Consider the following 24,000-nt stretch of genomic DNA (forward strand, 5'->3'; position numbering starts at 1 on the left):
ATGTGATGAAGCCAAGGTATCAAGGATTTTTATGTATGTTTTAGAACTGTACAATGTTGAATCATAGCATGTTAAGACTGTGTGAATATCTTCATTGATTAGTTAGATGCTCACCAATTTTTGTTTCTTTCGGGATTCACGAGTTTGTGTTTCCTTCGGGATTCACTAGTTTGTGTCTCCTTCGGGATTCACCAGTTTGTGTTTCCTTCGAGATTCACCATTTTTGTGTTTCCTTCGGGATTCACCAGTTTTGTGTTTCCTTTGGGATTCATCAGTTTGTGTTTCCTTCGGGATTCACCAGTTTTGTGTTTCCTTCGGGATTCACCAGTTTTGTGAGCATACTTAACTACAATAAGATAGGACTCAGTCTCTCATCTGTTACATGTATTTATGTGCCATGTGCGGGTATCTAGAGGACATAGATGCCTAGCCTGACCCCAGTGGTGGGGCTACTTACTGAGTATTTCATACTCATTCTTTCTTATGTTGATGTTTCAGGTAAGGGTAGAGATGCACCGGCGATGGCGCAGCGGAATTCATGATCGAGCCACTGGGACTAGTTTTTACGCTTCCGCATCATGAGATTTAGAGTTCTTTTCATGTTTCCCTTAAATGTTTAGTTTTGATGTTTGAAACTTATTATTAAGGATTGTTTTTTTTATATGTATTTATTAACCTTTATGATTTATGGGTACCCTATTATTGTTTTTAATAATGGCATTTAATAAATGTCTCTTGAACTTCTCTTGTTTTTAATTAGCATTTATTTCAAATAACTGAGCGTCGTTTTAAATTCTTTGCATGCATTTATTTTAGTAACGGCCTTACCTAGATCCTAGGGTTCGGGTCGTTACACTTACGTTTATGTTAATGGTTGATGTTGGATGCGACTCTGACCCTACTGACTACATGACCCGCTAATCATCAGATGAGTTAGTTTCCGCCTAAGTCCTCATCTTTCTATCAGGGCAGAGAAATTTACGTTAGAAGCATAACCGACCACCACATGTTATTATATGTTTTCAGTCCCAATCATACGTTTTCAGGACATGTTGCATGTGATTGTGCATTTGGTCACTACCCTATGTGAGAAATACTTACTGGGTATATTATATACTCATCCTATTTTTATAGACTTTCTAGGTAAGGACACAGCATAGTGGCAGAACTGGATGTCGCTCAAATGGCCAACCATCAAACTCACTATTATAGGCACATACATTTTTGTATCACTACGCTAATGTTTTATGGATCCTGGTGTTTTGTAAAATAAACTTTTTATATAGTTTTCTACTTAATTAATAAAATCTTAGATATGTTCTTTTGAGATTTTTGCCAAAACTATCTCATGATAGAAAAGTCTAAGTATGCATGTCGTAGCGGTTGGACCATAATATGTAAGGAACCGGTCGTTACACCTTCAGATCTCCATCCCTCATATTTGTTGTACTAAAAAAATTGCAAAAAGTGTAAACAAATAGATATAAATTCTTTCATACAAATATATCGAACATGATTTTCTTAGAACAAAAAACAGGGTATGAAGATTACCTTGATTTTCTTAATATCGTTTATTTAATCATTCATTATTTGGTATACTCGTTGACTAAATTTTATCTATTAATAGTTATAAAAAAGGAGATTTTCAAAAAAATTTTAAAAAATAGGGAAACTATTTACACAAAATAATAAAATCTTAATATTCTTTATCTAGCATAGAGACTGACAGAAGTCTATCGGCATAGAAATCTATCTGTGTCTATCAATGTTTTTTTTTTTTACTTTTTCTGTAAATAGTTTGACATTTTTTCTATTTGGAAAATTTCTCAATAAAAAATTATTTTAGAATTTAACCTTTTTTTTTTTTTTAATACAACAACATGGGGGATTGAGCAACTTCCAACCTATAGGAATGTTTGAGTTTTTATTTTATAATATTTTATTTTTGATCATTTGCATGTTAGTAAAAAAAATAAATATTATAAATTTGTCCTTATAAATTAATAACTATTATGTTATGAATAATTTATTTTTATTACTATTGTTAATATAAACTCTGTTTGAAGAACTACTTTATAAAATAAATATTTAGTTAGTTATGTAGGATCTGTTTGCTTGTGGAAAAATGGTTTTTTTAAAAACTTATTTTTATTTAAACATCCTTCGTGAATATTTATTAAAAAAAACATTTAAAAAGTTATTTTAAATACTTATCAAACATTTATTTTTTTTAAAATGACTTATTTTTTAAATTAAACACGTGAAAATATATTACAAACACACTTTAGTTTATTCTTATCATCAGCGTGAAGAAAATACATCAAAATTATCTCTCTGTTTAAATTTATGCAGTCAGTTCTACATATTTACATTTCATGATCCCTGTAGGACACCCTTGAAACCATACAACGTGCTTCCTTTTGCATGAACCTGTAGGAAATCTTCAACAAAATTATAGAATCTGCTAATTAGCCACAACTTGAACAGAAAAGCAAACATTTATTCTTGATTTATAAATGTGGACACAATGAGACCCTACCAAATAGTCTAGAAATCACATTATGCCCTCTCAGTGCTTGGCCACAAAACTAGACAACTCCAATCTTCAATTTCTTATTCATCTGCATCGAACTGGAATCACTTGGCACCAACATTGCCGACGGTTGGCCGAAAAGATCAGGAAACAGCTTTGTGATCTCATCTGCACGCACATATAACACACAACTCAAACACTCTAAAACCTTAAGAAGTAGCAACTGGCCTCAAACTCATTCTGTAAAACTCAAGTTCCAAACAAAAGCGAGATCTATAATCATAAGAAAAACACAGTAAAAGAATAAACAAAACTCAATGCATGTCACTACTCTTCCTTCGAGACATCAATCAACTCAGAGCTAGGAGGGCCATCGAGGATTTTGAAGGGGTTTTTGAGAATAGAGGGAAAAGGGTGAGGTTGATCGATACGGTGAGCTTGGACTTCACTATACACAGTAGAAACACGGCCGATCTCCGACGGAGAAGATGCAATGACGGGGGAAACATCGGCATTAGCGATGAAAGGTGGAGACATTGGTAGGAGAGAAATGAAAATGAAAATGGGGAGATAGGTAGAGAAATGAAAGATTGAATCAATGAAAGAAGTGGAAAATTGAGTGTTCGACAAGGTCAAGAAGATGAAGAAGGACTCGACTAGAATAAGAGGAAAGAGCTTGTGGATGAAATGGATAACACTCTAAGAAGGGATTTCGGTTCTTCAAAAGCTCCATATGAGTTCCTGATGTGAGGATTTGGCCAGCAAGAGACTAGAATTTTTATGGCTAAAACAACGAGAGAGAGAGAGGGTTTCAATGAAACGGAATTTTTCATTGAACAAATGAAAAGAGATATTTGGTCTCCAAGCGAATGTAACAAATTTAATCTACTTTAAAACACATTTGGTCTCCATGAAATTAATAAATTTGCATACAGATAAAGACCTCCACCAACATTTGATGAAAACCCAACCTTAGCAAAAAGAAAAGGCTTACAACAAATCCCAACCAAAAACACCTGGAGACTCTAGTGGAAAAGGGACAACCAAGGTAAATATTTAGAACTCGGCTATGCTCCACAAAACTTGCCACTTTAGGAGGTTTTTTGCAAGACATGGAAGGTATTAATAGTTCCCAAAGAACCAACCAAGAAAATAAATGAACTTTCGATGGGATTTTTAGTTTCCACCAAGAAGTGAGAACGTAAGAATAGCAAAACAAATAAATAGGCACTTCACAAGAGGACTGAGGACCCAGACGACTCAAAGAGAACTTTCATATAAACAAGAAAAGAATAAAAATGTACAAAATATTGAATGCAATATAACATGAAAATTGACTAATTTGAAAGTAAACAAGAAATTGAACAAAAAAAAAAAATATAACAAAATGGTGTTTCCATATATTTTGTCTGTAACTGATTCAGGTGCAGTCTGCCCATTGCTATAAGTAAACTGAAAAGTCAATGCATTTAAGTCAGATAAACATAGATACATCATTGTTGTAGTTGTCATGGATTATAAGATAAAGATCATAATTTTCAACTAACATTTTGCAACAAAAGCATTATGCTTCATCAAAAGGTTGCATTTTTACCAATAATTTCATTTAATTAAATATAAAGGGCAGTGCAAAATATTTTTTTTAAAAAAAAATCACCTTAATACCCCAATCGTATTCAGGTCCACCTAGATTGTGTGACTTGCACTCATTATAAATCCTCCGTTGGCCTGTATAGAACCAAAAAAGATTATGCAAAAAGGCAAAGGAGCATGAGTATAAAATACAAAAAGTTAAAAGTGAATTTTTTTTATCCCCGCTTGACATATTTAATCAATTCCAATTCTGATTTGTCAGTTACTAACTTAGGATTTTAATTTGAGATTCTATTCTGGAGATGAAAATACCCACGAACTAAAATGTCATCTCTTTTTCTTTGTCCATGCCCTATAGAATCATAAATCACAATCCTAAACAACTAATCACTCAAAGAACCGATTAAAAGAGAAATAAAATAAGTCAAAAAATAAAGATCAGCTAGTTTCAAGAAATCAAGGAACAGAAAAATCATAAACTCAAGTGTGACATAATATTTGACAAAGACTAATTCAAATATTTTTTAAAACAATGATAAGATAAAGAGCTAGATTTTAAGATAGAAAAATATTCTAGGCAAGATTTAGAGTTAATATGTGACTAAATCACTCAAATTTAATAGCCTGAAGGTAAAAGACTACTACAACTTTTTCATACCTTTTAGTGTGTTCTTCTACTCCGTAACTTGAATTGGGGACAAAAATAAAGTGATTCAACCTAGCAAAAAAGTACATGATGAACTAACCAAATACAACAGTCGTAACAATTTTTTATATTGTTTAAACTAACATCCACACTAATCGACACTAATGACCAAGTTACTTAACTAATATTTCAATATTTTAGCTTTAATGACATTTAGCTATAAACTAAATAATAATACATGAAGTATCAAATTTTAACAAAGGGCAAACAAAAAGAGAGAAAGAAATAGAAGAAAGGAGTATAAATGGAAATGAGATGAAGAAAACAGAAAAACAAAAAGATATTGAGATACAATCATATGAATGGAGAAAATTAAGCAAGAGATGGAGAAGATAGGAGAAACAGAGATAGAAAAAGAAAGAAAAAGGAGAAAGAAGGACAAGAAGAAAGAAATCAAGTGAAATACCATAAGATGGAGAGAGAAACAACTAGCCCTTCGTTTCGCCAACAAAGAAGTCATCTTTGACGATTTCTCATTCCTTCTTTACCGAGCCGCCTCTCTTCGCCATTCGAAGTACTACCTCTGCCTTCCCTTTTGAGAACATACCCAGGAGCCCTCATTTTCCAATAATTAAAAGAAATACCATAAAGCTTCGTCTGTGATTTTGTCGGCCGACCCTTTACAAGACAATACTGAGCAAAAATATACACCAACAAAATAGACATTACAATGAACTTAACACATTCATAATAATTCATGTAAGAATGGAAACTACAAAGAAGTTAGATATCTCACTTCCAACTATGGAATTTGACCCGAGACTTAATTAAAATATCTTATCCAAATTCTGAAAAATAGGTTCGATTTTCATCAATTTGGTTGTGTAAGATACCTATATCCAGATCACCTGCTCCATTCTTCTTTTAGATTTGAACTTGCATAATCAATGGTAGGATTCTGATCTGACCTCCTCACATGACAAATGGAGCGGCGTGAATTATAATATAAGACTGGGAAGGAGATTAAAGGAAACGACATTTACTCTAGAAAGAGATCATATTACCATCTAGTTCCACCATTGTCTTCTTGATCACGGGCTTGAACTTACTTGCCAAACGAATTCTACCTTTAGAAAGAGATCATCAAATGATAAATATTAAACTAGACTTCATGAAGATGTTCTATCAATCCAAAGCCTTTCAAAATTGTTAAGTGAAAAGATACTCCACTTTTACATGATGATACTCCACTTTTATCCTTGTTTTTCTGATCTTACATGCACATTGACTAGTCTTTATAGTATTGTGTTAGTAACTATTAAGTTATTTGGATACTCAAAAAAAGAAAAAAAAAAAAACTTTTAAGTTTCATCAACTAGAAAATTGTTGTCTTTTTAATATAGATTGGAGAGTTTTTTTCTTCTTCCATTTTTTTTCTTCTAGTGAACTCCATTGTTCTCATTTTGGCTGGATAATTGATACTCTGTTTGTCATTTCCCTTCTTATTCCCCATAAAACATATTCTAGAAAAAAATTATTAACTTGTTATTCAAGAAAACATGAGAACAGGAATGCACGTTTTCATGAAAAAATCATATCGTGTCTCCTCTCCACGTCCATTAACGAAGTTAATGGAGTTCTGCCAGCCATCCAATCTTCAACTAGAGCAGCCAAAGTTCCTACCTGGTATGCATAACTAGTAAGTAATAAAAACGAGGAAAAAATCTATGGAGGAAACTGATATCAAGAAAAAGAATGAAAGGTTAAAAGGTTAGAGACTAAAATGATCAGAAGGTACAAGAATTGGGACAGACAGATCGATGATATTGTTCCAGTTTTTCCACTCTGGAGGAGAGCTCTAGCACTGTAACCCAAACCATGACAATAAGTTGAATCAATGTTCGTGGGTAAACCACACATCCCTTCGTACGTATAAGTCAAAAGAAGAATTAAACAGAGATAACACACAGAGCACTAACCAGCAAAGTACACTTTTTCTGTAGATCGAGCATCAACCATCACATTACCAATCATTTCTGAATATATCTGCATAAACATCAGCAGAGCCTATTAAGAGTCTCATCTCATGAATGCGACATTCCATTTTTTCCTTGAGTTCTTGAAGAAACTACTTCAACTTTGCAATAGTCTCCAAAGTTCAGTCCAAACGGAATATGAATTCTAAAGCAATTACAAAGAGAAATGAGTACCTTACAAGCAGAATCAAATCCAAAACTTGTGGGGACCTCTTTGCATTTAAGATCACCATCGATAGTTTTTGGGCAACCAATTACTCGGGTTTTCAAATTCTTACTCCTAATTTGAAAACAACAGAAAGAAGGGGAATATAAATAACAGAGTCTTGCACACAAAAAAATGGTACCCTAGAGTAATTAATTACTCAACCTTATATTTCTGCAATAAAAACAACATATAATAGCTTATCCATATACGACAATGAGAGTGAGAAAGAGAGTAAAAAGAAGGGAGGCAATAAACAAATTTCATAGTTCTGAAAAATACCTAAAGTTTTCAGCAAGGAGACAAGCATTTGTGTTGGAATCATCTCCACCAATTACAACAAGGCCATCCAGATCAAGATTCTGAGCAGTTTCTTTAGCTTGCTTAAACTAAAAATAGAACCGAACTATCAATTAATGCCTTGACTACAACTAAGATGTCTCAAAATGAAAATTCTAGGCAGATAGAGTTTCACCTGATCTGGAGTTTCAATCTTATCCCTCCCACTGCATATCATATCAAAACCACCCTGATAAAACAAAAATGCATTTAAATCAAGAATTGCATTCAAATGGCAATCACTTCGCATCAAAACTGCACATATTCACACTAACAATTCTAACAAGCGAAAGCTAGAAATCCCTTCAAGAAAATTAACCTGATTGCGATACGGGTAGATAAATTGTGCAGTCAGCGGATCTTCTGGTAAGTATTTAGAATATTGACCATGATAGCAAGGCTGACATTCTCACCTACCACGTTAGACGATAACGACTTATCAGAGTGGGAATCCCACCAATAGTCAGTGCACGGCTCTATAAATAGAGCCTTGACGCCATGAAGGAGGGATGGACTTTTATACCCAAAGATTGAGATTTGCACGAGAAAAAAATTCCACCTCCATATTTCACCCCAATTCTTAATTGAAGCTTCGCCGAAGTAAGAGACTACAAGGGCTTTCTGCATTCATCCAACCATTATATCACTAGCAGCCTTAACATTCATCTGTGGGAAGCAAGAGATTACTAACAACTTCCCTTCACCTTATCTCTTTATCTTTTTAGTTGTTGTATTGCATTTTGTTTAAGAGATTGTTCATTTGTGTATTCAACAACTATTTTAATATCATCATGTTCACTTTTATCATCTTATCTATCCTCACTTTCACTTTATCTCTTGTTATAAGTAACTAATTCTAATGGGGTAAGGGTGAAGATTAATATCATGATCTAAGTAGAATCTGTGGAAGTTATTTTGTTTGCTTAATATATGAATATTAAAATGATTGCCTATGAGTACTCAATGAGTCAAGTAGTTATGACTAACTACCTGAGAAGGAAAGTAGTTGTGGATCTCATTAAGCAAAGCAAGAAATATTTTTCAACCCCGAAGCTTATTTTCTCTACTTGTGTATGTTAAATAAGATTAAGTGTAAGTTAATACTAGGTTGTAGGGAAAGCTTGAGGATGCTAAGGAAGGAAAGAAAAATGATTTCAAGTGTTGTTTACTAAGGGCTCTCAAGTGTTAAGTGAAAGAGTAAGAAGGCTTGGTTAAGGAGAGAAATTTTGACTAAGTGTTGAAGGTCATGGTGCATTGACGATCATGCTGAGGTGTGCGACAGCCTAAGAATCTTAAGGTTAAGATGAAAGCTAGTGGCGTGAAGAAGGACATTGGCTAAGTGTTGGCCGAGAAGACGATGCCATGCGCTAGCCGAGACTCACGTTGAGGTTAGGTGGGCAAGAACGCGTGCATGGGCGAGGATGCCTTAAGCGATGCGGCTTGTGCGTGCGTTGGTGTGCAATGGTCGGGCAAGGATGTGTGTAAAGTAAGGCCATGCGATGATCTTGAGACTAGGCATCGGGTGCGAGAAAGGGCGCTGAGGCGTGCATTGGCTGAGAGGTGTATGCGTCCAAGTAAAGCCATGCGTTGGTAAGAGTTAGGAAGCTATGCATTGGTGATTAGGGGAAGCTTTCAGCTTAATCACCAATTGTAGTGGCCAGTTGTCGAGATTAGAAGGTTTAATGTTGACTTAGTGGGATAGGTGGCAGCCTAAGTGTAATTAAGGTCATGCATCTCTTAATCTAAAAGGGAAGCCTCAGTTCAAGAACTTGGTTTGGACAATTATCTCGTGCTAAAGGGGTGATTCCACAGCCATTTGAAGGCTTAAGGAGTGTAGATGAAGCTCTGAGGTTGCTGGAAGGAAATTCATAAGAATTCAAGTTGAAATCAGAAGATTTCCTCAAAAGGTCAAGCTCTCGGGTGATTCTGAGCAAGGTGTGAAGATTGAAAAATTCTGACCAGATCGTGAAGAATTTGAAGCTCAAATTTTAAGATAAGTTAAGACATTTTAAAACAAGTTTGTAGAAGGGAAATTCCCGAAATAATGTCTGGAAAAATAAGTAAATTCAGCTTGAATTTGAATTTGGATTTTTGGATTGAATAATCATGCAACTGCAACCGTTGAACATGCAGGCAACTCAACCGGGCAGGCTACAGATGTGCGCAAAGGCAAAATGACGCAAGGCATTGCATGGGTGTGTACGCTAGGTTGCACACGAGGGTTGTACAAGTGTGCACGCGAGACGCTGCATGGAAAGGTTGAGTATGCATTGAGGCGCGCAGTTGCGTTAAAAGACAAAATTTACTCCTCGTGCTTAGAAATGTGTCTTCGTTGGCTATCCTCTCCATCAACGTGGGTATAAGTGTTCTCATCCACCCTCCCACAAGTATTTTATTTCGATAGATGTCACCTTTCTAGAGGATCAACCTTTCTTTCCTATTAGTCATTTTCAGGGGAATAGCTCTAATGAAGAGACTAACTAGTCCCAATCTTTGTTCTTTTCTGATTCCCTTCCTAATCCTATCTTGAATATTACCGACACTGTCTCTGTCTTACCTATCAAATAGGTCCATGGATAATATACTAAAGGAAGAATCTCAAGAAGGAAATTGGGCCACCTATTGTTTCTCCGGTAACGATCTATGAGTCCGAACCAACATTAGCCCAAGGTGAACTCATACTTCTGTCTCTAATAACCTCAATATTTGTGTTGAGAATGAAAATGATGCTCATACTCGTCTCTGATAATATTGGTATTTGTGCTAAAAATGATATGTGTACTGTGGAAGAAAATAGCAAAACTAATGATAGCAGTAATGATTGTACTAAGAAAGTTGTGGCTGATATGGCTGGGAATAAACGAGTTGAAGCAACTATTCCAGGTAGTGATATTGTTACAGGTGAGGTGAGTTAGTGGGAAAGGCACTAAAGGATGTGATAAACAAATAAGTGGCAATCATAAGGAGTTGGCCAAGTAAGAAATATTGAGGTTCTACAAGATGAAAGTGAAGCTTAACAATCTCAAACTAGCTCAACTGAAGCTCGTGGTGAAAGAGATCATATTACCATCTAGTTCCACCATTGTCTTCTTGATCACAGGCTTGAACTTACTTGCCAAACGAATTCTACCTTTAGAAAGAGATCATCAAATGATAAATATTAAACTAGACTTCATGAAGATGTTCTATCAATCCAAAGCCTTTCAAAATTGTTAAGAGAAAAGATACTCCACTTTTATCCTTGTTTTTCTGATCTTACATGCACCTTGTCTAGTCTTTATAATATTGTCTAAGTAACTATTAAGTTATTTGGATACTCAAAAAAAGAAAAAAATAAATAAACTTTTAAGTTTCATCAACTAGAAAATTGTTGTCTTTTTAATATAGATTGGAGAGTTTTTTTCATCTTTCATTTTTTTTCTTCTAGCGATCTCCATTTGTTCTCATTTTGGCTGGATAATTGATACTCTGTTTATCATTTCCCTTCTTATTCCCCATAAAAAAAAATTCTATAAAAAAAATTATTAACGTGTTATTCAAGAAAACATGAGAACAGGAATGCACGTTTTCATGAAAAAATCATACCGTGTATCCTCTCCACATCCATTAACAAAGTCAATGCAGTTTCGCCAGCCATCCAATCTTCAACAGAAGCAGCCAAATTTCCTACCCGGTATTCATAACTAGTAAGTAATAGAAATGAGGAAAAAATCTATGGAGGAAACTGATATCAAGAAAAAGAATGAAAGGTTAAAAGGTTAGAGACTAAAATGATCAGGAGGTACAAGAAGTGGGACAGACAGATCGATGATATTGGTCCAGTTTTTCCACTCTGGAGGAGAGCTCCAGCAGTGTAACCCAAAGCATAGCAATAAGTTGAATCAAAGTTCGTGGGTAAACCACACATCCCTCGTACCTATAAGTCAAAAGAAGAAATAAACAGAGATAACACACAGAGCACTAACCAGCAAAGTACAATTTTTTTCGTATCATCTCATGGCCATTCGCTCGTACCATTGGTAAGTTTACATTTGAAAGTCAAGTAGCTGTAAGCCTAACCCATCACTTGATTGGCCATTTTCTTTACGAGTTCATAATGGAAGTCTAGATACTTGATACCCCTAATTATCAAATATGAATTTAAAAGATCTTAATGCATTTACCAACATGCATGTTTTTGAGTTCATAACTTATTTGCCTACTACCCAAGTGCTAAATATAATATGTGTTAATCACTAAATTATTAAACAGGAGGGTTTAAGTAAAACAGCAAAAGTTCAAGCACGAATAGAATAAGTACCCAAAGAAATGTGACTACCCCTTGAATTGGCCGCCCATTATATGCACCTTGTTGCCTTCTCTTTTCCAACTCAATTTCATGGAAAGACATGTATAAAACAAAAAGAAAAAACAATTACTTGGACAGGAGCGTTAAAGTAAAACAACAAAAGTTCAAGCACGAGTAGTAAGTTTCATTTTCCATAACCTATCCTCATCTATAATATTTATTTTTCCATAACCTATCCTCATCTATAATATCATGGGCAAGAATTTCATTGAGTTCCGAAATAAGCTGTTGCACCTGTAGAAAGCGGGTTATAAATGATATCAGTTCAAGAATGACATATTGATCCCTTTAGACTCTCTCTTTAGACTCTCTCTCGAGTAGCTCTTTAGACTCTCTCTTTAGGTTCTCCATTTTCTTTATGTTGTGCTCGACATCCCTTTAGAGCTACTCGAGAGAGAGAGTCTAAAGAAAGAACCTAAGATTTGAAAGAGCTAAGTTAGAATCTAGACTCGAGAGTGCAATGATTAGAACTGCATAAACAAAAGATAGGAACCTAGAGATAAATTCTGTTTGCCAACCTGCATCGCATGCATCCTAGAGATAGGTATGATATTATGTGGTCGCCTTATATGTGTATGTGTCATTTTTTCATCGCATAAATAAGAATAGAGGCTTATGTGTAGGTCCTATAGTCTTATCGCATATATCGCATGCGTTCTAGCATTAAAAGTCGTAGCATTCGCATCGAGAGATGATTTACTATTGTATGTGTGTTGCATGATCGCATAGCATGAACGCATCCTAAGAAGTGTTAGCCGAAACTCTTCTCAACCCATTCACCGCATACTTATCGCGTCCCGTTTTATAACTCTTTTCGAACTCCGCTGTATTTGTTTATTTTTATTACCACAAACAACATTCCCAATAACTACTTGATTTATTTGGTTACCGCAAATTCTTCTGAGAAATTACCACCGCATATTTTTTCCCAAGTCCCTGTGTTCGACCCTGGACTTACCAAGAAACTCAGTGGGGTTTACACTTGAATTCCACTGAGAAAACTTAAGTGCTCAACGCATTTTCATCCATAATTCCACCTCATAAAATAACGCATCAGGGTGCCATGGATGGGCGGTGGAGCTGACTCTCCCGAGATCTAGCTCCGATCGTAGGCTTTGGTCGTTTCTCGGAATGGAAGAAGGAGATGAAGAATTCTCAAGCCTTCTTCTCACGCATTTGTCTGGATCGCAGGGAAAAACTCTAGATAAGTTGACATTCTGCTCACCGGCTTCTTTATATAGAGATTGGATCGCCGACAGCATTAATGGACTGCTCTGATTCTGACATTCGCGACGCGTTGTCAGAAACTCAATGCATGTCACTACTCTTCCTTCGAGACATCAATCAACTCAGTTACCAAACAGAGTACAAAAAAAAAAGCACGTTATGAAGGCTAAAAACTCCAAAACAAGAAGAGAAAGTAAATGATCTATGGATAATAAACACCCGGATTGCCAGCGGCAGAGCTAGGAGGGCCATCGAGGATTTTGAAGGGGTTTTTGGGAATAGAGGGAAAAGGGAGAGGTTGATCGATACAGTGGGCTTGGACTTCGATATACACAGTAGAAACAAGGCCAATCTCCGACGGAGAAGATGCAATGACTAAGGAAACATCGGCATTAGCGATGAAAGGCGGAGACATTGGTAGGAGAGAAATGAAGATGAAAATGGGGAGATAGGTAGAGAAATGAAAGATTGAATCAATGAAAGAAGTGGAAAATTGAGTGTTCGACAAGGTCGAGAAGATGAAGGACTTGACTAGAATAAGAGGAAAGAGCTTGTGGATGAAATGGATAACACTCTAAGAAGGGATTTTGATTCTCCAAAAGCTCCATATGAGTCCCTAATGTGAGGATTTGGCCAGCAAGAGACTAAAATTTTCATGGCTAAAACAACGAGAGAGAGAGAGAGAGGGGGTTTCAATGAAACGAAATTTTTAATTTAAAAAATGAAAAGAGATATTTGGTCTCCAAGCGAATGTAACAATTTAGGCTACTTTAAAACGCATTTGGTCTCCACGAAATCAATCAATTTGCATACAGATAAAGACCTCCACCAACATTTGGTGAAAACCCAACCTTAGCAAAAAGAAAAGGCTTAAAACATAAATCCCAACCAAAAACACCTGGAGACTCTAGTGGAAAAGGGACAACCAAGGTAAATGTTTAGAACTCGGCTATGCTACACAAAACTTGCCAATTCAGGCCTAAGACATATGGGAGGTTTTTTGCAAGACGTGGAAGGCATTAATAGTTCCCAAAGAACCAACCAAGAAAATAAATGAACTTTCTATGGGATTTTTAGTTTCCACCAAGAAGTGAGAACGTAAGAATAGCAAAACAAATAAATAGGCACTTGAGCTAGATTTTACAAAGACTAATGCAAGTGTGACATAATATTTGACAAAGACTAATTCAAACATTTTTTAAAACAAGGATAAAATAAAGAGCTAGATTTTAAGATAGAAAAGCAAGATTTAGAGTTAATATGTGACTAAATCGCTCAAATTTAATAGCCTGAAGGTAAAAGACTACTACAACTTTTTCATACCTTTTAGTGTGTTCTTCTACTCCACGACTTGAATTGGGGATAAAAATGAAGTGATTTAACCTAGCAAAAAAATACATGATTAACTAACCAAATACAACAGTCGTAACAATTTTTTATATTGTTTAAACTAACACCCACACTAATGATACACACACGCAACACTAATGACCAAGTTACTTTACTAATATTTCAATATTTTAGCTTTAATGACATTTAGCTATAAACTAAATAATAATACATGAAGTATCAAATTTTAACAAAGGGCAAACAAAAAGAGAGAGAAATAGAAGAAAGGAGTATCAATAGAAATGAGATGAAGAAAACAGAAAAACAAAAAGATATTGAGATACAATCATATGGATGGAGAAAATTAAGCAAGAGATGGAGAAGATAGACGGAGAAACAGAGATAAAAAAAGAAAGAAAAAGGAGAAAGAAGGACAAGAAGAAAGAAATCAAGTGAAATACCATAAGATGGAGAGAGAAAGAACTAGCCCTTCGTTTCGCCAACAAAGAAGTCATCTTTGACGATTTCTCATTCCTTCTTTGCCAAGCCGCCTCTCTTCGCCATTCGAAGTACTACCTCTACCTTCCCTTTCGAGAACATACCCAGGAGCCCTCCTTTTCCAATAATTAAAAGAAATACCATAAAGCTTCGTCTATGATTTTGCCGGCCGGCCCTTTACAAGACAATACTAAGCAAAAATACACACCAACAAAATTAGACATTACAATGAACTTAACACATTCCTAATAATTCATGTAAGAATGGAAACTACAAAGAATTTAGGTATCTCACTTCCAATTATGGAATTTGACCCGAGACTTCATTAAAATATCTTATCCAAATTCTGAAAAATAGGTTCGATTTTCATCGATTTGGTTGTGTAAGATACCTATATCCAGATCACCTGCTCCATTCTTCTTTTAGATTTGAACTTGCATAATTAATGGTAGGATTCTGATCTGACCTCCTCACATGACAAATGGAGCGACGTGAATTATAATATAAGACTGGGATGGAGATTAAAGGAAACGACATTTACTCTAGAAAGAGATCATATTACCATCTAGTTCCAGCATTGTCTTCTTGATCACAGGCTTGAACTTACTTGCCAAACGAATTCTACCTTTAGAAAGAGATCATCAAATGATAAATATTAAACTAGACTTCATGAAGATGTTCTATCAATCCTTCAAAATTGTTAAATATTGTCTAAGTAACTATTAAGTTATTTGGATACTCAAAAAAAGAAAAAAATAAATAAACTTTTAAGTTTCATCAACTAGAAAATTGTTGTCTTTTTAATATAGATTGGAGAGTTTTTTTCATCTTTCGTTTTTTTTCTTCTAGCGATCTCCATTTGTTCTCATTTTGGCTGGATAATTGATACTCTGTTTATCATTTCCCTTCTTATTCCCCATAAAAAATATTCTATAAAAAAAATTATTAACGTGTTATTCAAGAAAACATGAGAACAGGAATGCACGTTTTCATGAAAAAATCATACCGTGTATCCTCTCCACATCCATTAACAAAGTCAATGCAGTTTCGCCAACCATCCAATCTTCAACAGAAGCAGCCAAATTTCCTACCCGGTATGCATAACTAGTAAGTAATAGAAATGAGGAAAAAATCTATGGAGGAAACTGATATCAAGAAAAAGAATGAAAGGTTAAAAGGTTAGAGACTAAAATGATCAGGAGGTACAAGAAGTGGGACAGACAGATCGATGATATTGGTCCAGTTTTTCCACTCTGGAGGAGAGCTCCAACAGTGTAACCCAAAGCATAGCAATAAGTTGAATCAAAGTTCGTGGGTAAACCATACATCCCTTCGTACCTATAAGTCAAAAGAAGAAATAAACAGAGATAACACACAGAGCACTAACCAGCAAAGTACAATTTTTTTCGTATCATCTCATGGCCATTCGCTCGTACCATTGGTAAGTTTACATTTGAAAGTCAAGTAGCTGTAAGCCTAACCCATCACTTGATTGGCCATTTTCTTTACGAGTTCATAATGGAAGTCTAGATACTTGATACCCCTAATTATCAAATATGAATTTAAAAGATCTTAATGCATTTACCAACATGCATGTTTTTGAGTTCATAACTTATTTGCCTACTACCCAAGTGCTAAATATAATATGTGTTAATCACTAAATTATTAAACAGGAGGTTTAAGTAAAACAGCAAAAGTTCAAGCACGAATAGAATAAGTACCCAAAGAAATGTGACTACCCCTTGAATTGGCCGCCCATTATATGCACCTTGTTGCCTTCTCTTTTCCAACTCAATTTCATGGAAAGACATGTATAAAACAAAAAGAAAAAACAATTACTTGGACAGGAGCGTTAAAGTAAAACAACAAAAGTTCAAGCACGAGTAGTAAGTTTCATTTTCCATAACCTATCCTCATCTATAATATTTATTTTTCCATAACCTATCCCCATCTATAATATCATGGGCAAGAATTTCATTGAGTTCCGAAATAAGCTGTTGCACCTGTAGAAAGCGGGTTATAAATGATATCAGTTCAAGAATGACATATTGATCCCTTTAGACTCTCTCTTTAGACTCTCTCTCGAGTAGCTCTTTAGGTTCTCCATTTTCTTTATGTTGTGCTCGACATCCCTTTAGAGCTACTCGAGAGAGAGAGTCTAAAGAAAGAACCTAAGATTTGAAAGAGCTAAGTTAGAATCTAGACTCGAGAGTGCAATGATTAGAACTGCATAAACAAAAGATAGGAACCTAGAGATAAATTCTGTTTGCCAACCTGCATCGCATGCATCCTAGAGATAGGTATGATATTATGTGGTCGCCTTATATGTGTATGTGTCATTTTTTCATCGCATAAATAAGAATAGAGGCTTATGTGTAGGTCCTATAGTCTTATCGCATATATCGCATGCGTTCTAGCATTAAAGTCGTAGCATTCGCATCGAGAGATGATTTACTATTGTATGTGTGTTGCATGATCGCATAGCATGAACGCATCCTAAGAAGTGTTAGCCGAAACTCTTCTCAACCCATTCACCGCATACTTATCGCGTCCCGTTTTATAACTCTTTTCGAACTCCGCTGTATTTGTTTATTTTTATTACCACAAACAACATTCCCAATAACTACTTGATTTATTTGGTTACCGCAAATTCTTCTGAGAAATTACCACCGCATATTTTTTCCCAAGTCCCTGTGTTCGACCCTGGACTTACCAAGAAACTCAGTGGGGTATACACTTGAATTCCACTGAGAAAACTTAAGTGCTCAACGCATTTTCATCCATAATTCCACCTCATAAAATAACGCATCAGGGTGCCATGGATGGGCGGTGGAGCTGACTCTCCCGAGATCTAGCTCCGATCGTAGGCTTTGGTCGTTTCTCGGAATGGAAGAAGGAGATGAAGAATTCTCAAGCCTTCTTCTCACGCATTTGTCTGGATCGCAGGGAAAAACTCTAGATAAGTTGACATTCTGCTCACCGGCTTCTTTATATAGAGATTGGATCGCCGACAGCATTAATGGACTGCTCTGATTCTGACATTCGCGACGCGTTAGTCCTTTCTAAATCTCTGCTGCTAATGGCGTAGTAGGTGAAATGTCAACATCAGTTTTTTATTTTCCCAAGATGTACGTTGATGCGTTCATTCCACCAACCTTGCGTTGATCCCTCTATTATGCGTTATCGTGTAGCCGCAATCTTGTAGTGACCGCATTCGCTTAATACCGCAACTTCGACACGGTGATCGCAATCGCTTGACGAGCGCAACTACCATGCGATGGACGCATGCCTCGCCTTCATTTTGGCTTGCCCCCACATGTGTCATGCGGACATCCAATTACGAGCAAGACGCTCTTTCTCAAACTAGACTCATACATACTTAGCAGCAGAATTGCGGTATTTGTTTATGCGTTGATCCTGGCGACTTACTTTCGTTTCGGCTTGCCCCCACGTGTGTCTTGCGGACATCCAACTACAGGTATGTGTCATTCACAACTTAACTCTTATCAACATGTGTTTCTCCATTGCGTTGGCAGTGGAGTTGTTATTCTAATTTTCCTTTTTTTTCTTCATATAGCCAAAAATAGCAAGGTTGAAAATAAATACCTCACCCCAAAATTTAAAATGCGGCAATGTCCTCCTTGCCAATAGATTGAAAGAAGTCATCCAATGTTCTTAAGAAGTTTGGTAAAGGATCAGTTTGAAAGAAACCTAGCAGACCACTAACTTTTAGAAACATTTCTTGAGGTGATTGTCCTAAAAATAAGTTGACTCTAGTATATAAAAAAAAAAAAATAGATGCATGTGATTCATCTTTGAAATCATAAATGGCAAAGAGAAAGCATGCGGCGACTTACTAAATTTATCAATGTTAAATGATTGCGGTAATCAAACAGGATGCGGTGATAAAACTTTCAAAATTAAAATACGATGCGATGGTGCAGAATTTGGAATAGAGTGAAGGAAAAATACAACCCCAAAATTTGCGCTATCGTCGGCATTGCCTATCGATGCCTCTTTCTTTGCAGCGATCTTCCTTTGCAAACATTGAGAGGGTAATGATAATAATAAAGTAGTTGTATCTTCATGCAGCGCCTTCGCAATCATGTGTCTTGTTCGTTTGCAAAGAAAACATTGAGAGGGTAATGATAACAATAAAAGAAAGTTAGCAAAAATTTTCTCACCCTTTTTTCTTTTTTTTGGAAAGACGTAAAAGCAAATATATGATAACAGGTAATAATAAGGTGATGAAAGTTCATGAAGTATTGATGCAGAAAAAGGATATTAAAAAAGAATGCATCCGTGATGAGGTCTTCACATAGTAGCTCAGGGACTACTTATTCCAAGCTGGGCCTTTCACGTCCACGGTGGCATTTTCTTCTTCTCTCGTTCTTCCAGAATCTTGACTGTTTTAATCCGGAGCTTTTCTCGATTGATGTTTATTATGATTTCCTCTTTGTGCACATTACCAATCATTTTTTAATATATCTGCATAAACATCAGTAGAGCCTATTAAGAGTCTCATCTCATGAATGCGATATTCCATTTTTTCCTTGAGTTCTTGAAGAAACTACTTCAACTTTGAAAGAGTCACCAAAGTTCAGTCCAAACGAAATATCAATTCTAAAGCAGTTACAAAGAGAAATGAGTACCTTGCAAGCAGAATCAAATCCAACACTTGTGATGGGGAAACATCGGCATTAATGATGAAAGGCAGAGACATTGGTAGGAGAGAAATGTAGATGAAAATGGGAAGATAGGTAGAGAAATGAAAGATTGAATCAATGAAAGATAGGTAGAGAAATGCGATATTCCATTGTCTTCTTGATCACAGGCTTGAACTTACCTGCCAAACGAATTCTACCTTTAGAAAGAGATCATCAAATGATAAATATTAAACTAGACTACATGAAGATGTTCTATCAATCCAAAGCCTTTCAAAATTGTTAAGAGAAAAGATACCCCACTTTTACATTATGATACTCCACTTTTATCCTTGTTTTTCTGATCTTACATGCACCTGTCTTTATAGTATTTTGTTAGTCACTAGTAAGTTATTTGGATGCTTAAAAAAGAAAAATAAAATAAACTTTTAAGTTTCATCAACTAGAAAATTGTCGTCTTTTTAATATAGATTGGAGAGGTTTTTTTCATCTTAAATTTTTTTTCTTCTAGTGAACTCCATTGTTCTCATTTTGGCTGGATAATTGATATTCTGTTTGTCATTTCCCTTCTTATTCCCCATAAAAAATATTCTATAAAAAAAATTATTAACGTGTTATTCAAGAAAACATGAGAACAGGAATGCACGTTTTCATGAAAAAATCATACCGTGTCTCCTTTCCACGTCCATTAACGAAGTCAATGCAGTTCTGCCAACCATCCAAATCTTCAACTGGAGCAGCCAAATTTCCTACCTAATATGCATAACTAGTAAGTAATAGAAACGAGGAAAAATCTATGGAGGAAACTGATATCAAGAAAAAGAATGAAAGGTTAAAAGGTTAGAGACTAAAATGATCAGGAGGTACAAGAAGTGGGACAGACAGATCGATGATATTGGTCCAGTTTTTTCACTCTGGAGGAGAGCTCCAGCAGTGTAACCCAAAGCATAGCAATTAGTTGAATCAAAGTTCGTGGATAAACCACACATCCCTTCGTACGTATAAGTCAAAAGAAGAATTAAACAGAGATAACACACAGAGCACTAACCAGCAAAGTACAATTTTTTTCGTATCATCTCGTGGCCATTTGCTCGTACCATTCGTAATTTTACATTTCAAGCACGAATAGAATAAGTACCCAAAGAAATGTGACTGCCCCTTGAATTGGCCGCCCATTATATGCACCTTTTTGTTTTCTCTTTTCCACCGCAATTTCATGAAAAGACATGTATAAAACAAAAAGGAAAAACAATTACTTGGACATTGTCGTGTGGTTCTCTTTCAAGCAACAATTGTTCTTGGATTGCTTGTGGGAAAAATTCAAAAAAGTAATGAGATTGAGTTAGTTTCTTTTTCCATAACCTATCCTCATCTATAATATTTCTTTTTGCATAACCTATCATCATCTATAATATCGTGGGCAAGAATTTCATTAAGTTCCGAAATAAGCTGTTGCACCTGTAGAAAGCGAATTATAAATGATATCAGTTCAAGAATGAAATATTGATCTCGAGAATCTTGGGTTTAGTGGATAGTGAGCATACAACCAAAAGAAATAAACACAATTAGTTACAATAACAAGAGAAATACCTCCGGAATGAAGTCAATCAAACCCTCAGGAATAAGTACAACACCATAATTAATAACCAAGTTCAGAACATTTACTAATTACATCGACAATGTAGTCTGTAACGTTTTTCAAGGTAAGCTTCTTAGCCGCAACCTGCAAAACACATTGTAAATTCGATGTACCCTATAAACTAAAGCTCTATTAATAAATGAGTCAACATTCAAAACAAATTATTTTTTGTCTGGAAATTTTTTCGCCTGCATACATTCAAAACCAATAAATCTCCATGAGTCAAATACAACTAGGTGGTATAGACCAAATTTTTCAATGCAGACAAAAAAAGGCATCCAATATCACTTAGGCAATTGAATATGATATGGGATGTCAATACTTAGTTCCATTGCACCATATTAAAAGTTTCAACCTAATTCCATGAATCCTTTGTTTATCACAACTTTTCATCTTTACCCTTAAGTTTTGTTTGATATTTACCATTCCATGTAAAAATGCAAGAAGATAAAATTCTCAAACAGGATATATTAACGGACTCAACAATTTCAGTTTTCATAGTTACATAGTATCTGTTGCAGAGATTATTAGTTATTACTGAGACAAAATCTAATTCTCAAAGAGAATAAACTACCCTAGGGTTGCATGTGGAGGTAAATGCCCCTCTTGACAAAGATTTCTATCTGGTAAAGCATGTGGAGATAAATGTTGTCCTTGACAAAGGTTTCTATCTTAAGTAGTTTAAATAAAGCAACTACTTTTTCTCCAATAATAGTAATATTTGGATGAGTTTGCAAAGCACACTCCAGTGTGATGTGAAAAGCAGCACGACCCATAAGCCGTCCAACTGTGGATATATGTACACTTTAATGTCATATGATAATAAACTTGAAACTTGAGTGAGAAACAAAAAGGTATCAACATCACAACAATGAAAAAGTACAACCTCACATTAGGTAGGTCAAATAGAGAAGGTTAATAAAATTGAGCAGCCGTGAAGTGCACTGTATTTTACAGATAAAGCAACAAGATGGGATTTATTATTTATATTATCTATTTATTTATTTATATATTTTTTAAAAAAGTGGACATATCTGAACTTTAAATACTGGTAATGTCAATAATTCAGTTATTATGAACATGTCAGCACATCAGAACTATTTTTAGTTTCAATTTCATTAAGCAAAATGCTTACAGTGGTAATATTTTCCTGTAGATCGAGCATCAACCATCACATTACCAATCATTTCTGAATATATCTGCATAAACATCAGAAGAGCCTATTAAGCATCTCATCTCATGAATGCGACATTCCATTTTTTCCTTGAATTCTTGAAGAAACTACTTCAACTTTGCAACAGTCACCAAAGTTGAGTCCAAACGAAATATGAATTCTAAAGCAGTTACAAAGAGAAATGAGTACCTTGCAAGCAGAATCAAATCCAAAACTTGTGGGGACCTCTTTGGATTTGAGATCACCATCAACAGTTTTTGGGCAACCAATCACTTGGGTTTTCAAATTCTTACTACTAATTTGAAAACAACAGAAAGAAGGGGAATATAGATCATAGAGTCTTGCACACAAAAAAAAATGGTACCCTAGAGTAATTAATTACTCAACCTTATATTTTTGTAATAAAAATAACATATAATAGCTTATCCATATATGACAATGAGAGTGAGAAAGAGAGCAAAAAGGAGGGAGGCAATAAACAAATTTCATAGTTCTGAAAAATACCTAAAGTTTTCAACGAGGAGACGTGCATTTGTGTTGGAATCATCTCCACCAATTACAACAAGGCCATCCAAATCAAGATTCTGAGCAGTTTCTTCAGCTTGCTTAAACTGAAAAATAGAACCGAACTGTCAATTAATGCCTTGACTACAACTAAGACGTCTCAAAATGAAAATTCTGGGAAGAAAGAGTTTCACCTGATCTAGTTTCAATCTTATCCCTCCCACTGCATATCATATCAAAACCACTCGGGTAAAACAAAAATGCATTTAAATCAAGAATTGCATTCAAATGGCAATCACTTCGCATCAAGACTGCACATATTCACACTAACAATTCTAACAAGTGAAAGCAAGAAATCCTTTCAAGAAAATTAACATGATTGCGATACGGGTAGATAAATTGTGCAGTCAGTTCTACATATTTACCATAAAAGCTAAGTTTTCGATTGGGCTAATATTATAAGCCTTCGGGCTTAAAAATGGTTGTTTCATTGTTTTTTCATTTTAATTTTGTAGGTCCATTGTCTTGAACGTGTCGCAGTTGTGCCCTTAAGTGTCCAGTCGTGTCAGGGCGTGTCAAAAATTAAAAAAACAATAATGAAATAAGGCGTGTCGGACACATGTCGGCGACGTCAGGACGTGGCAGTGTCGGACACATGTTCGACACCGAAACTTGGCCACCTTAGGAGTGGCAATGCTTTATAGATAAATAGAGGGAGTGGGGTTGGGAAGTGGGTGTCAAATTTTTTGGAATTTCATTTGGTAAATTTGGGAGAGACTAGCCCTCTCGTAAGGTTAGGTTGTCATGTTACTTTTATTATATAGCATATTTCCATATTTGAGTGTTCTTGAATTTTCTTGTTCTTAAGAGCTCTAATTAGGAAGTATCCTAATAAATTGGTATCAATGCTCGTTCTTTCTTGGGAGTACTGTTTTTTTCTTTCTTTTTTTCTTTTGGACAATGGGAGAACAAGAACCATAGACATGAAGCGAGTGCCTAAAACGAATTGCTAATCGCAAATGTTATATGACAGATAGAGGAGAAACTCCATGGATGTGGGAGTAACTGCAAAATTGGGTTGCAGATTGTAAGCGCATAACGACAAATAGAAAAATTCGGGAGGAGAAATTGCGAGAAACTTAAAGCGCAAAAATGGAATGAGAATTTCAAGTTTGTAAACAAATCTACAATTGACAATCATTCTAAGATTGCTAATGTCTCAAACCTGAAGAACTCTTTATGGTTCAATCGAAGATGGAAACCAA

At 35.4% G+C, this 24,000-nt stretch overlaps 1 protein-coding gene and 2 long non-coding RNA genes across 26 annotated transcripts; all 3 read right to left on the reverse strand.

Annotated features, from left to right (window-relative positions):
• Nucleotides 1–2,269: 2,269 nt before the first annotated feature.
• Nucleotides 2,270–12,993, reverse strand: LOC150030568 (pyrophosphate--fructose 6-phosphate 1-phosphotransferase subunit beta 1-like). Of its 22 annotated transcripts, none has more exons than XM_090309571.1 (14): nucleotides 10,938–11,018; nucleotides 7,912–7,973; nucleotides 7,672–7,765; nucleotides 7,489–7,542; nucleotides 7,296–7,402; nucleotides 6,983–7,088; nucleotides 6,752–6,818; nucleotides 6,587–6,636; nucleotides 5,837–6,455; nucleotides 5,239–5,735; nucleotides 4,785–4,844; nucleotides 4,191–4,261; nucleotides 2,540–2,701; nucleotides 2,270–2,441 (listed from the first exon to the last, which is right to left on the reverse strand). In XM_090309571.1, the coding sequence occupies exons 4-9, from the start codon at nucleotides 7,528–7,530 to the stop codon at nucleotides 6,354–6,356; spliced, it is 474 nt and encodes a 157-aa protein (XP_090165697.1). In that variant the 5' UTR covers nucleotides 7,531–7,542; nucleotides 7,672–7,765; nucleotides 7,912–7,973; nucleotides 10,938–11,018; the 3' UTR covers nucleotides 2,270–2,441; nucleotides 2,540–2,701; nucleotides 4,191–4,261; nucleotides 4,785–4,844; nucleotides 5,239–5,735; nucleotides 5,837–6,353. The 22 variants fall into 22 exon arrangements, with proteins under 22 accessions (XP_090165697.1, XP_090165696.1, XP_090165684.1 ...); XM_090309570.1 differs by having other exon boundaries at nucleotides 7,876–7,973; XM_090309558.1 differs by lacking the exons at nucleotides 7,672–7,765; nucleotides 7,912–7,973; nucleotides 10,938–11,018 and adding an exon at nucleotides 11,653–12,993 and having other exon boundaries at nucleotides 5,837–5,895; nucleotides 6,350–6,455.
• A 3,856-nt stretch (nucleotides 12,994–16,849) lies between these two features.
• On the reverse strand, nucleotides 16,850–21,050 carry LOC150030569 (uncharacterized). Its single transcript, XR_016526782.1, has 3 exons — nucleotides 20,086–21,050; nucleotides 19,407–19,600; nucleotides 16,850–19,242 (listed from the first exon to the last, which is right to left on the reverse strand). It is a non-coding gene; the product is annotated as an uncharacterized LOC150030569 (long non-coding RNA).
• Nucleotides 21,051–21,818: 768 nt separating this feature from the next.
• On the reverse strand, nucleotides 21,819–23,315 carry LOC150030570 (uncharacterized). Of its 3 annotated transcripts, none has more exons than XR_016526780.1 (4): nucleotides 22,930–23,315; nucleotides 22,193–22,842; nucleotides 21,944–22,001; nucleotides 21,819–21,844 (listed from the first exon to the last, which is right to left on the reverse strand). It is a non-coding gene; the product is annotated as an uncharacterized LOC150030570 (long non-coding RNA). The 3 variants fall into 3 exon arrangements; XR_016526781.1 differs by having other exon boundaries at nucleotides 21,835–21,844; nucleotides 22,193–22,256; nucleotides 22,421–23,315; XR_016526779.1 differs by having other exon boundaries at nucleotides 22,193–23,315.
• Between the last annotated feature and the right edge of the window lie 685 nt (nucleotides 23,316–24,000).

The sequence above is a fragment of the Benincasa hispida genome, unplaced genomic scaffold, assembly GCF_027475165.1.
Source record: "Benincasa hispida cultivar pf3 unplaced genomic scaffold, pf3_genome.v1.1 HicScf1848, whole genome shotgun sequence".
NCBI classification, from domain to species: Eukaryota; Viridiplantae; Streptophyta; class Magnoliopsida; order Cucurbitales; family Cucurbitaceae; genus Benincasa; species Benincasa hispida.